General features: G+C 34.9%; 1 protein-coding gene across 6 annotated transcripts; it reads right to left on the reverse strand.

Moving 5' to 3' along the window:
- Positions 1 to 677: 677 nt before the first annotated feature.
- Positions 678 to 12959, reverse strand: LOC135650938 (splicing factor U2af large subunit B-like). Of its 6 annotated transcripts, none has more exons than XM_065170663.1 (14): positions 12720 to 12959; positions 11425 to 11669; positions 7441 to 7593; positions 6025 to 6092; positions 5608 to 5727; positions 5328 to 5398; positions 5187 to 5231; positions 5054 to 5113; positions 3204 to 3264; positions 3008 to 3120; positions 2476 to 2922; positions 1657 to 1792; positions 1359 to 1426; positions 678 to 1050 (listed from the first exon to the last, which is right to left on the reverse strand). In XM_065170663.1, exons 1-14 carry the CDS (start codon positions 12834 to 12836, stop codon positions 913 to 915), a joined length of 1842 nt encoding a protein of 613 aa, XP_065026735.1. In that variant the 5' UTR covers positions 12837 to 12959; the 3' UTR covers positions 678 to 912. The 6 variants fall into 6 exon arrangements, with proteins under 6 accessions (XP_065026735.1, XP_065026729.1, XP_065026740.1 ...); XM_065170657.1 differs by having other exon boundaries at positions 5608 to 5730; XM_065170668.1 differs by lacking the exon at positions 5608 to 5727.
- Positions 12960 to 13731: the final 772 nt, after the last annotated feature.

Here is a 13731-nt window from a genome sequence, read left to right on the forward strand (position 1 = left end):
CAATGAATAGTTGATAAGTGTCCAAAGGAGAGATAAACTAGTGTAATAATTTTTTAATCGATTTTAAAATTTATGAACATCAATATATTTTAAAAACTCGATTGATAAATTAAAATAATAAATAAATAAAAATAAAATTAAATCATAAATAAAAAATATATATATAAATAAAGAGTGAAAAATCGATTTATGATAGTTCGAACTTTTCGACGTATCTATTTTTAATTTCTCTCTTTTCAATGAACAAAGATTAATTATTCATATTATAATTTTCTTTTTTTTTTTAAGGATGAAAAAAAAAATTCTTCTTTTTATTATCCGTTTTTATTACCTTTGCAACTCTGAGTCGTCGAGTCACCCATCTTTCGAGGGAATCCAAGAAGACAGTAAAACCCAGATGACTGATCCCTCGTCTTCGCGTGACCAACCAATGCTAGGTGTATTAAATAGATATCGGTATAAAGCCAAAATGAACAAACCAATATCGGGCATGCAGGATATTCATGCAACACGACAAAAACAATCGAACCTTTATCCAAGTCAGTAATTGAACATGACCTCCATCGGAGGGGGCCAGGAAACCAGTGTAAATGTAGTAGACAAAGATGATCAAATTCAGCTGGCATAATAAAAAGAATAATTATCAACTTCCTAAAACTTTTAGAAACACAAAACTGTTGGCAAATGTCAGATATTCAAATAGCAATATATATCTGCTGATTTATAGGCTCACTGGAATGACTGTTAAGTGAGGTACCTACCAAACAGAATTTTACATGCTGAATGAAACCTACCGTGAAACCTAGGCTGGTTAGCACATGAATCTAATAATCAATGTGCATAAAGTACACTCCCGCATCAGACCGTGGCACAGATTAGTCTACAAACTGCCTAGCGAATATATTAAAATAGCTACCCATCATATTCTCCTAGGGCAAACTTGTTCTCCGGGTAAAACACAGCAGCAACTTGATTTCCCCCAAATTTTCTTCCATTTAAGCCCTGTCTAGCTTTGGTAGATCCATCGATATCCGCATACTCCAGGAAGACCTGAGGAAACACATTGGTTATCAAAGGAGAATGCATTCATATTTAGAGCAAATATGAATGATTGTGATACAGATCCAACATTGGAAAGAAGAATGCATTCATATTTTGGACTATCAAATTCCACACAATTATAACAAGTACAGATACAAACGGAATGCAGGTAACACAAACTCATTCAATTTAAGAGACGGATAAGGACATTCAGGAAGACATTCGATTTTAACTCCTAAATCGAAGTGTCTCCTAAAACATAGAAGACCTTTTGTCATATGAGCTTCATGCCACAAGGATTCCATTAATTAACTGACCTTTCCAACACCAGGAGCTGGCTCTCCGTTTGGTACAGGACGTGGGATTACAACATTGACCAACTTACCTGCAACGAAATAATAGGTACTCAAATTTAGAGCAAATAAAATAAGCTCAAAAGCAAGAGAGAGATCTTGATCTCAAGAAAAGAATAAAATATTATGCAAGTTAAACCTGACTCTTCTATATTAGGTTAAGATACAAAGACTAACATATATAGGCAAAAAAAAGTGCCAGCAACAAATAAAAAATGAGGTTAAATGCCACCGAACATGAAGTGTTTGCTTATTCCCTCACCATATTTTCCACCTTCCGCCCTCATGTCTTCCATTATGTCTTCATATTCCTCGTCGTCATTCAGTTCATCTGGACTAACTACCTGGGTCAAGCATACTACCTTCGTAGGAAGGGATCCTGCCTGGTACACAAGTTTCTACACCAGAAAAAATCATTAGAAAAAGAGTTTACACACTGCCTTCCACAAAGAATCATCTGATATGTGTGTGTACATACATACATACTATATATGCATCGTTATAAGAAACACTATAAACAATAACGATTCTTTGAAAAGAAAACAAGACAATAAAGACAAGTAATTAAAATCATCAAGTTGATGATATTGCTCGCAAGTGACTTCAACGGAAGAACTTGGGAAATGATGTCATTTAATCAGCAACTTATATTAAAAATTCTGTAACAATCTATTAAATAGACAACTGAAAACTATTAAAGCACCATAAACACTACTAATATAAATTTTGTGCAAATTTGACAATACAGAACAAACATAATGAAGATACTGTCAGAATATCCATGCATGAACATGTATTTGGTTACTAAATAGAATGAACAAGTATAAGTCGAACATGTCGTGGAAAACATTCAACCAAAATAAACAGCTAACATCTCTGCTATCTCAGATGAAAGTTCTCTATCGGATGACATTTCAAAGGTACAAGAAACAAGTAAAGCAAAAGAAAAATGTACAAGTAACTATACAAGTATCAATCACCATCTTCAAAGATCAATCTAATTGCTTGTTAGCAAATGACTCGGGTTGTAATTGATAATATAACCATTAGTCCATGTAACTAACAGTACTTTGCACTATACCTGGAGTGCCACTTGTTGTTGTGCCTGCAGCAGTACGCTTTCATGCTCTGGCCGTGGCTGTACAGCACCTTGGTTAGCACGCCTTACAGTAAGGGTTTTATCACCCATCTTGATACCATTAAGAGCTGCACATGCAATATCTGTGACAGAGAGATCTTGATACACACAGAATGCATATCCTTTTGAATTGCCAGTTTCCCTGTCCTTGACAAGATCAAAACCTCGAAGAGGCCCAAAAGATTCAAGCAACTCCCTCACTTGTGCTTCTGTAAAATAGTATGGAAGACCTCCCACAAAAATTCGATCAGGACCCTCAAGACCACCAGCAGAACCTGGTGTAAGACCCACTGCAGCGAGATTAAGATTTGGGTTGGGTTGGCTGGGACCAAGTGCAGCTGCAAGAGAAGGGTTATAGTCGCTTGGCCTTCTGACCTTCACTGGTGCACCCTGCAAAAACATAGCAACACCCACGTTAGCGTCTTGAGTCACCTATGAACAAAGCGACAGTGCATCTTATTTGAATAATTCAAACCTCAAAAATGATGCCATCTAAAGCCATTGCATTGCTTGCTTCTTCAACAGTCCTCATTTCTACAAACGCAAATTTTTTCTCATGGTTTATATACACATTCACAACAGCATCACCTAGAAGCAAATAAGAAAGGCAATTAGGCATTTTTTAATAAACAAAGTTCTGTAAAGTATAAAACTGATACACATAGACTAACCTGGCCCAGCGGTGTTACCCCCAATAGCAAACATAACCTGGCTAAAAAATGTTGCAACTGACTGCAAAGAATTTATCGAATGGAAGGAAATCCATTAGCATAAACCATAATTTCTCTCACATCAATTCAAAACTCGATCTAATTATTTGTGAACATGAAGAAACACCAATTCAGCAAAAAATATATATAATAACCAGTTTCAACAACCAGATTCATAACAGATGGAAAAGATATTTTATTGAAATTACATCATGCATACAGAATATGACACAAATAAAATGGTATGAAACAGTAAATAAAAACCATCAAACAAAAAATGTTGTTCTCAATAAATATGTTCAAAACTATCTCAATCAATTTGAATATTGAATATAAACATAGATGTCATAAACTGCATTACATGACGTACTGGACCTCCAAATACTTTATTGTGCTTTCATAGCAATTTAGACAAAATGATACTTTGGGATAATCAATTGGATAATTAAGATCAGAAGAAGCAAGCCACAAGACACAAATTCCTTGCAGTAGGCATTGTTGACAAGCTGTCATCAAGAGAGAATGTTTTATGCTTTTTCCTCCACTGTCATTTGTCATGTGAAATTATGTTATGTGGAACTTGATGGTTCATAATACTGTGTAGCTTTTGATAACTAGTAAAATAAGATAGTAGCAAATGAGGTTCTTGGATAATTTAAAGGTCATGTGTTGTATCAAGGAAGAGCCGATGGTGGGACAATGAATATAAAAAAGTACAAAGAAAATATATTTAAGAAATGAGAAATTTTGTAAAATTATCAAAATTTTTAGAGGAAACATAGTAACTAAAAAGGATGCTAAAAACACTGCAAGAATAATACATGAGACTTTTTAAGACTTTTTATTGGCTATGACTAAACATCTAAAGAAGGAAATTTATAAGCTTGCTCAAGATGGAAAAAAGAAAGTAGAATTAGGAACTTTATTAGAGGAAATAACGAAATAGATCAAATGCTGCATCTTTATGAACACAATGAAGGCTGGAAGAATTATTTTCAATAAATAATTCAATGAACATTCTATCAACAACTTAACGACTTAGCATTAGGGTTAAAATTGTAAATTGGATACGGGTCCAGAAAGTTAGTATAACTGAGGATGACAGAATTTCTGAGAATTGAAAGAAATATACGAGAACAATATATAGTTTGGTGAACTAGTTGATTAATCAAATTTTCCAAACAAAAAAAATAAAAGAAAGTCTGATAACTACAGAAGTATATTTATATTGATGTACAAAAATAAGAGAGATACTTAATATTGCTCAAATTATAAAGGAATTATGCTAATATACCACACTTCAAACTTTGGAGAAGGTGATGAACAAAGGCCAAGACAATAGAAGTCTTTTAGGAGACTGGTTTAATTCCTGAAAGAAACAAATATAAATATACTTATTTATTGGCTAGGTATGACTTGGTGCTTCCATTTGACCACTCATATGATGGACTCCTTTTCCTGTTCATACAAGCTCTACAGTCCCAAGAACTTCTTCAATTCATAGAAAACTGCATTTAACCAAAAGGACATGCAAATTACCCAAGAAGATCAACCTGAAATGTACAGAATGAGGCCATCCACAGAAGTAAACTACTATATGCTAGTTTCTAACTCGTAATACAAAGTTCTTGCATTAAACCAATTTAAAACCTACAGAGGCTTTTTATATGATTTCCTGTATCTCTTATGTTGAAAGAAGAATTTACATGAATGTAAGACTACCCGTTCTATATGGTTAAGCATTAGGCAATCAGACAAGCAACCAAGAAAATTTATATTAAAAAAATAAGAGACATATAGAAAGGCATAACCTGTTCATTAGCAGTTGGAGGAAGGCCACCAACATATACACGCCGAGCATGCCGAGTAGCCTAAAGTAAAAAATTAAAATTACAACATGCCAGACAAAAAAAATGTGTAATACAAATCTATGGATGACCATACCTGTTGAGTCATGGCTTGCACTGGCATGATAGGGATAGTTGGAATCTAGCAAGACAAACATATGTTATCAACAAATTACAAACACAAAAGCATGTACCAAATCCATAAAGTTGCATATTAGCCAAGAACAGAGTCAAGAACCTGTCCAGCTGCCAAAGAAAACATGTTCGGAAACATTCCAGGAATGGCTGGAGTGGCTCCAGGAAGTTGACCTGTATAGAGAAACTGAGTAGCTGACATGTAATACTAAAACAATTATAATAAGCATCAGAGAATATATGCAGCATCATTCTTTTATGCCCTCGCACGTACGAGATTTGATCTGGATTCTGAAATAGAATTCATCACAAAGAAAACAAATAAACTAATCACTTTCATGGATTAAAGATAATATATGTAAATCTGGCAAAAAGTAAATAACTGCCGATTGAAGACGAACAAGATCCATCAAACTGGTGCGTTGGTTCCTTCTTGCACATAAAAGCTAGAGAGTCCGCTCGCACCCTTTGGCAGCAGAGTGGGACTAGTGGCCCAACATTGCCTTCTTAGACAACATACATAAACAAAACAAAACAAACAAACAACAAAGACAAGAAACAACCAAGATTGTTCTCAGTCTGAAAATGAAGTTATCAAGTAAAAGAAAATTACAAAAAAAGTAAATGCAGATATTTTAGACCTCTATTGCGATTACATATATACTACTCATGTAAAATGCAGAGAAAAGATAGCTTACCAAAGAGCACCAAAGTATTTGATATAATTCTCTCATAACCCATGGATTATGCTACACTTTCAAAACCAAGACCATAAATCATTCACTAAATAATATTTGTACCTGTGGCAGTTGCACCAGGAAGAAGAGCAGAAGCGGGTGGGGCCATGTCAAAACCACTGATTCGTTTGCTGTTATTGGGAAATAAATTATTAACTCTGTTACTTGAAGGATTACAAGCAGAAGCAACAAGGAAAACACAAAACAAAAAAGACTAACTCAAAGAAATTAGACAACATGGAATCAAATATCAAAATAACATTACCAAGCTAACATCTGGAAATGTCACCACATATCTCATAGTGGGTTACGGATCCACTGAATTATATCATAGGCTACTTTCCGAATGGTAAAAATTTCGTCACAAGCAAACAAATCTTTAAAGCATCAATACCCAGCAAATCATATAGCACAATCGAAACCAAAAGGCCCTATGATAGACCATGAGCAGAACTACAGAACTCATTTAACTGTTTGCCGCCAACCTCTCTACCCTCTTCTCTCCCTTCCATTATTATTTCTTTCCTGTTTATGCAACCAACAAGCATCATTGCTGCTGCTCTTCCTTTTCCCACTTCTCACCCCTCCCTCCCTTCATCTTTCTCTCTCTGCTGCCCTCACTGTTCCATTTTCCTCCCCTCCCACTTCTTGTATTGTCTCTCCTCCTCTCTCCCTCCATGGCTTAATTTATCAATTTAACACTATATTACCCATATAAATGATAACAACAGGTGTACACCAGTTAATCCCATCTGTCCATGGCTTATCCGTTGCTGTATATATTTGAAGTCCCAATAATTTGTCTACCACTCAGATGAGAAACCTGTTCAATACTGTTTGATCATTTCTTAACAAACAGGCCTCCAACAGTACAATCAAAAACCAAATAAGTTTAAATAAGTTTAGCCTATGTTGTAATTTGAGCAACACAGGGTCCATAATAATCCTTTACTAAAGCAGCAAAATACTTGCATGACTTCAGTTATTGCATCAAAAAAATTACTTCAATTGAAAAAAGCAAAGATGTGCCACTGATTATTTTCACCATATGTAATATTATCATTTCAGTTTCCCCTGCGGAATTAACAAATTTCAATTGCAACTTAAACCAAAATCAAGAATAAAAAGTGACCTATATTGCTATAACTGCTACTACAAACTCCATGAGTTTTGGGCATGCTATCCAAACTGGACGTTAATATACATCCTAAAACCCAAGGCTTAACATCATCCAAAAGAGAAATATAAATTTGAAAATCCAAAAATACATCAATCTGGAACTGAGGGTAACACCACTATAGCCAAACAAATAGCATAAAGAGTAGCTACAGATGATGATAACACAAATAAGTAAAGCCTAAAATCAACAGGTGTATAAAGAAAATAAATGACTTAACAAGTCAAATTAAACCTTGGCAAGAGTTAAAATACAAGGTAAGCCAAAAAAAAAAGTTGTTGCATATGTAATGCATAATTTACCTCTTTGATCTTGAACGAGAACGAGACCTTGATCTTCGACTGGATCTACCCTTTGATCGAGACCGAGATCGTGACCGATGAGACCGTGAGCGATGACTACGATGCCCATCTCTATCTTTGTCTCTATCTCTATCTCTATCATGATCCCTGTGCCTGAAAGGATCATTACGATAGAAAATGAGAAATCCTACATCATGATTTATTTCCTTCCTCAAAAGTGAGGATCAAAGAATTATTTTTCAAGATAATTCAACGACGAACAATGTCCTCTTGGATAATACATTTGAATATACAAGTTAAAGCACTTCCTTGACACTTAAAATATGCTATTGAATTTGGATCAAAAATATTTTACTCATAAGTAATATCAGATTTTTCACTAAAAGTTGCAAATAGTAACAGATTATACTCTTAGAGATGAATTCCAAACACCTACCAAGCAAATCTTGCAAGTTTCATGAGTAGTCACATTAGAAAAATCATCAAATTGTTTTTATTATCCCCTTCTGTAGATTAATAAAGAATGTAAGAAACTGCTTCTGCTTGCCTAAAAGATCCAAACAAGTTTTCAATTATAAGCCCTTACAATTTTCATATTTAGTATTATACATCCTACTAAAAGTGGTCTGGTATTTTTGTTGATATGCATACAACCAATTAAAAAAACAAATATCTATAAATAGCTTCTCAAACAAAGTCACTCTTAAACATCTTGTTTAATAATGGAAGAACTATATTTGATTCAAAAGCCATAGAAGTGCCTTTGAAAGCAACTTCAAATAAAAGCCTGCAGTTTCTTAAACCTTCTTTATTGGTTCATGGTTCATGGTTCATGCAGGATAGCCTTAATTGGTTCGCTCTTTTGCATCCATGTACATGTTAAATCATCTATCCGGATCATTTAGGACTTCACATACATTTTTTTGTCTTGTTAGTCATTAACTTTGTGTTTAATTTGGCCAAAATATTAATAGTAGATAACTTATAGAAGTTTTGAACTCAGTGATGCTTCAATTAACGAATGGGTCATCGAATCAAAAGGAATATACTGATTTTGTAACTATGATACTAAACAATACCTATCAAATAACATCTCCAGTTAAAAGATCTGGAATATGCATTATCAATATTCAATACTAACAAATACCAAGAACATGGAACAACAAAGTCTAATCAACGTTACAAGGGAGACATAATGATCTTGGTAACAATAGTATATATATTGACTACATTGGACTAAGGCACTAAACATATATTCGGTTTGCACTGAATCTTCTTCCCAAAATGAAACAACAAAAGGTACTAAACAAAATGTACAAAAATATATGTAATATTATAGAATACTACAAAATCAAAGCAATCAATATAATGTTACATGAAAAAAACAAAATATAGGTAAATTTCTATTAAGTGAATCAAGCTCCAATAACAACAGGAGAAAAATATCCATGTATACAAGAAATGCATAAACACCCATCTAAAATAATGTATAAGTTTCCAACTCAATAATAAATGTCAACAAAATACCACACTGTTTCGAATTTGACTATCATCATAAGATAAATATTACAACAATAGAAATCCTTGACACTACAAAGTCCCAACAAAAATAACCATGATGTAATGATTTAGGATTTCTTACAGTCCTGAAACCTGTAATATTAGTCATTTACATGTGAACCAAAATTTGTAAAATATTATTCTGACATCAAAATAATCTTGTGTAATTCCTTCCAATCGAGAATCATCGTTTTGTCCACCTAGTCACCATGCAAAGCAGCATACACTGATTGGCAAGAAATGGCACAGAACTTATTATTGATTGTTACAAGCTAATCATATTGCCAAGACACATCATCAGTGTGGCATGAGAGCCTCAGACCAATAACTAAGGAGATCAATACGCTTGACATATCCTTTTAGATATGATGAAACATATTATTAAGTTACCTCAGTTCTTGTTTGAATATGTATTACACAATTAGTAAATTCATGCTCCAATTTTTGCATACACTTCAGTATTTAGAAATCAAACAGATGCAAACATTACATCTGCTGCACAAAACACTGTTATGATAGTAGTATGTCAAAGAACAAGTCTAGTTAACCGTAAGATTCAAATAGTTCATATAGCTTTCTCAACTAATTCCACCTAATTTAATTTTACCCCACAAATAGAAGGAATTGGTGCACCACATGATTAAGTAATAGGAAATGATGTTAAAAAATGTTGATCGCAGATTGATATTGGACAAATAATTTGGTTTTTCTAGTATTCATTATCTATGAATATGCTTAAACATATTTCAGCTACTTGCATAGCTACAAAGAAATACAAAATATATGATTCATTCTTAACATATACTGCCATTGCTAAAACTTTTAGTCACTTTGATCTTTATTTAATTTTCCAAAATTTCTTTTAAGTTCTTTGCTTTATCCAAATAATACTACCACCAAGGCCAAATATGGATTCTTAACATATACCGTCCAATTCTTTGTTTTAGGTAATGGAAGAAACAATTAATCACCAAAAAGTCATCAAAGCACTAACTGATGCACTGACCAAAAGACATCACATAAAGTTATCTATGCACCCTTATGCAAGAATGTAAATGAGCAAAGAACTTTCTATAGTTCACAATACTGTCTTCAGCTAGTATATCCCTATAATTGGGAGCAGGTCATCCACATGAATAAAGGGCTATTTTTAAAGTAATATAACTAAGATATGTCAAATCAAACTCCAGAATGATCAAACCCACTGATTGATAAAGAATGGAGGCCCATTCTAGCAAGCATGGTAATGATGCTTGTTAATCTAACACTCATGGGCATTCTCTTGGGAATCAGGTACTATATTGTTCGGAACCCTGCCAATAGCTCAAGCTAAGGAACTTTATGCCTATTTCATGGTGCTTCACATTGTAGATTTGACAATACTAGTCAAAATAAGATACACCGTTTACCAGTAATAGACTTATTGTCATCATACTCCTAATTAGTTGACAAAACTTGATAGATTGAGTAAACTTGTCTGGCCAATAATATTTTCTAGATGCAGAACAGCATATCTAAAAACCTCTCCATGAGGATAATCATCGAGTTAAGAACAAACCACAAAATAAAGAAAATCATGACCTACAAAACCTGGGAGAATAAGGAATGCATTCTAATAATTGACTCAATGAGGTTCCGAAAATTCATCAGCTGGAAAATAGATGGAACTACAACATAGAAAGCTAACTAAAAGGTATTAGATTCCTCACAAGTGACTAACTATCTAAGATAGAGGTGAAGAGCTAACAGGCTTGCTAAAGAAACATATCCTTTATTTAAAATATGGTGTAGAAAAATTAACCAAGAATAATCTAATGGAATTTAGGACAAAAGAGTCAATTCTTTGTTTACTAATTTGGTTACTTAAAAGCATGGAAATTGCTCTATCCAACATGTTAATTTGGCCACTCGACCCAGCTTTGAAACCTTACGTCTGCCGCCTTCATCCATAATCTCCTTCGCTGAGCTCTCCTTCCCCACCTTCCTCCATAACCGCTGGTTACTCCTCTTCTCCTTCCCCCACCTTCCTCCATATATATTTTTTATATTTTAATATCCTGGAGTGCCTTGTTTCGCTCAGACAAGCGCCTAGCACCTCAGGCATTTTGAGACCTTGGTTCCTTTTGACACTTAGCAATTTTAGAAACACTGTTTTTTGCAGAACAACTATTAGCATGAAGACAGTTTATACTTTGGATAATCTGCCTATATCCATGAAGCAGCAGTTCATACCCATTAATTAAAAGCGTACATACACATACATGGACAAGTATGGTACTTACTGTTTCCAATTTCCAATTACAAGGGAAACAAGGAGAAAACATAGATGTGGTAGTACCATATTTATCCAACTAGAATATTTGGTTATAACTTATAGGGTTTTGCTTTAGTAGGGGAAAAAACTAAGAGCATATCTCAATGTACCTATCGTACTCTCGACCATGGTGACGATCATGATCATCAGATCTATCTCGATCACGCTCCCTCCTTTCACTTCTGTCCTTGTGGTCTCTATGATGGCCATCACGATCCCTCTCGCGATCTCGATCTTTGACCCTGTCTCTGTCCCGTTCCCTATCCTTGTCACGCTCCCTCTCCTTCTCCCTGCCTCTTTCTCTTTCCTTGTCTCTGCTCTTTGAGGACCCTCTCTCACGTCCATGGGAATCATACTGCAGAAATGAACTATGTTAGTGAAGCTTCATCAAGAGCACCAAGCAGCATACATTGCATCAGATAAGGAACACAAACTGCTGGAAGGACTAATATGGCAAAAAATCTAGCAATTTTGAAAAAAAAAAAAAAAATACTGAACCAACTGAAAAACACATACAAGAAAACCATCTTCAACACAACAAAATAAGAAAAGAAAACCATCTGCAACCCAACAAAATAAGCAGCAGATAGATGGGAGATGAAACATAAAATAAATAGAACTCAAGACAAAATGTACATGATGAAGATAACGATTTAGAAAGTCAAAAGAACTGAACTTTACACCTGAAACCCTAACACCTAAAAAACCAAACCAAAAAAGCAACACCTAATTGGGAGATGAAACCTAATACAAATAAGAATAAAAACCAACCGAACATGTTAAAGATGGCAGTTTAAAAATCCAAAGAAATCATATTTTACACCTGAAATCCTACAACCTATCAAAATCATCATTTTATTACAATAAACAAACTAAGAGATTATATTTCATGTACACTTTCGATTTTGTGGTCTGTATGAATCAAGTAAATAAGGGCATAATTACGTTTCGAAAGACACAAAATCAATAAGAATGGATCTGGCGGATAAAAGTTGACATCCAATAGCAGGGCGTCTTCTTGGAGACCTCCTAGTCTTTCATACTGAATGAACATATGAGTGTCCAAGAAAGTAAACATGAAACACTAAATAAACACTCGATCAAACGCCAGTCCACGTACATGTGCAAGGTAGTAATTAAAAGGACAAAATAACTAAAAATTGCACCTGAACCCTACAATCTAACCAATCATCGATCGGGTTGGTATATCTACTAATAAACCAGCGATGCTGAAGCACGTTCCCCGAACGGGATTCAACTATCAGAAATTGCAGCAAGAAACAATTCCCAAGATCAGTCGCAACAGAAACGGCATCTTTTTACACACATTTTAGAAACGGAAAGGCGAAATCCACCGTCTGAAGTGGAGAATCGGACGCCAAAATACCATGTAAACGAATAGTACCTGAGATCTGGAATCGCCGAAGTAATCGAAACCGCTGCCCTTCGCCGGAGGCGCGGCCGCGCCGTACTCATTGTACTCCTCACCGTTGCCCTCATACCTCTCTCCGTAGTCCGGCATCTTCGATAACCCCTCGTATCTGTCTGCGTCTTCTTCTTTCCCCTCGAAGCCTTTGCTTCGGATCGCGCAAAGGCAGTGGTTTTTAGGGCTTCGAGCGAAGCGGGTGGAGGTGACCGCCTACGTCTCCCGAGCTTCGTACTAATAGGTATGCTATCGGATCATGTCGGATCCGGATCCATATCATTACCGATCCGTACCCGGTATCCAGAGACCGGTTATCCAACCCGGATTCGCGTACCGGCACCGGGCGGCGGGCGGGCGGCGGGCGGCGGGCGGCGGGCGGCGGAACAGTTTCCTCTCGTGAGAAGTTTATCTAATATATACTGTATTTATAAAATGAATATAAAGGATATGCAATTAATTTTTTTGGAAAAAAATAATTATAAATATCCTTTTATGTTAAGGGATGTGTTGATCGCTTCAGACACTTTGGATATATATATATATATATATATATATATCATTCCGAGTGAGGTAGAGGAAAGCTCAATTGGTATGATCATTTGAGCTATACTCCTTGTTGGGATATAATTATCTTTGATCATTGTGAAATTATCATTGATTCGATCTAGAGATTTTATCAAAGGGGACATTTCATTGATTCGATCTAGAGATTTTTTTTAAGGTTCTTCCTTTAATACCAAACAATCCGATATAGTGAAATTAATTCGACCTAGTCTTTTTTTTTTTGAAGTATTGTCACATTATAAAGAGAGAAAAGGAAAAAAGCTTATGAAGAATTTTACTCGAGAGCAAAAAAATACATATTTCCTAATATCCCATGGTCCAATGGGGAAAAATAATGAAACATGCCTGTATCTTACATTATGTATCTTAATTCAGGGCTAAAAATATTTAAATCTCGTATCTTGTTTCCTCTATTGCTACAAACTCT

This window comes from Musa acuminata, chromosome BXJ1-4 (genome assembly GCF_036884655.1).
Source record: "Musa acuminata AAA Group cultivar baxijiao chromosome BXJ1-4, Cavendish_Baxijiao_AAA, whole genome shotgun sequence".
NCBI lineage: Eukaryota > Viridiplantae > Streptophyta > Magnoliopsida > Zingiberales > Musaceae > Musa > Musa acuminata.

Bases quoted from the DNA above. Each gene is read 5' to 3' on its own strand.
- LOC135650938 (XM_065170657.1), bottom strand. From the start codon at position 12,836: ATGCCGGACTACGGAGAGAGGTATGAGGGCAACGGTGAGGAGTACAAT. The intron at 6,093-7,440 runs GTAAATTATGCA...TCCCAATAACAG, and splicing joins TCTCGTTCAAGATCAAAGAG to CAAACGAATCAGTGGTTTTG. The intron at 3,265-5,053 runs GTTATGCCTTTC...AATTCTTTGCAG, and splicing joins CTCCAACTGCTAATGAACAG to TCAGTTGCAACATTTTTTAG.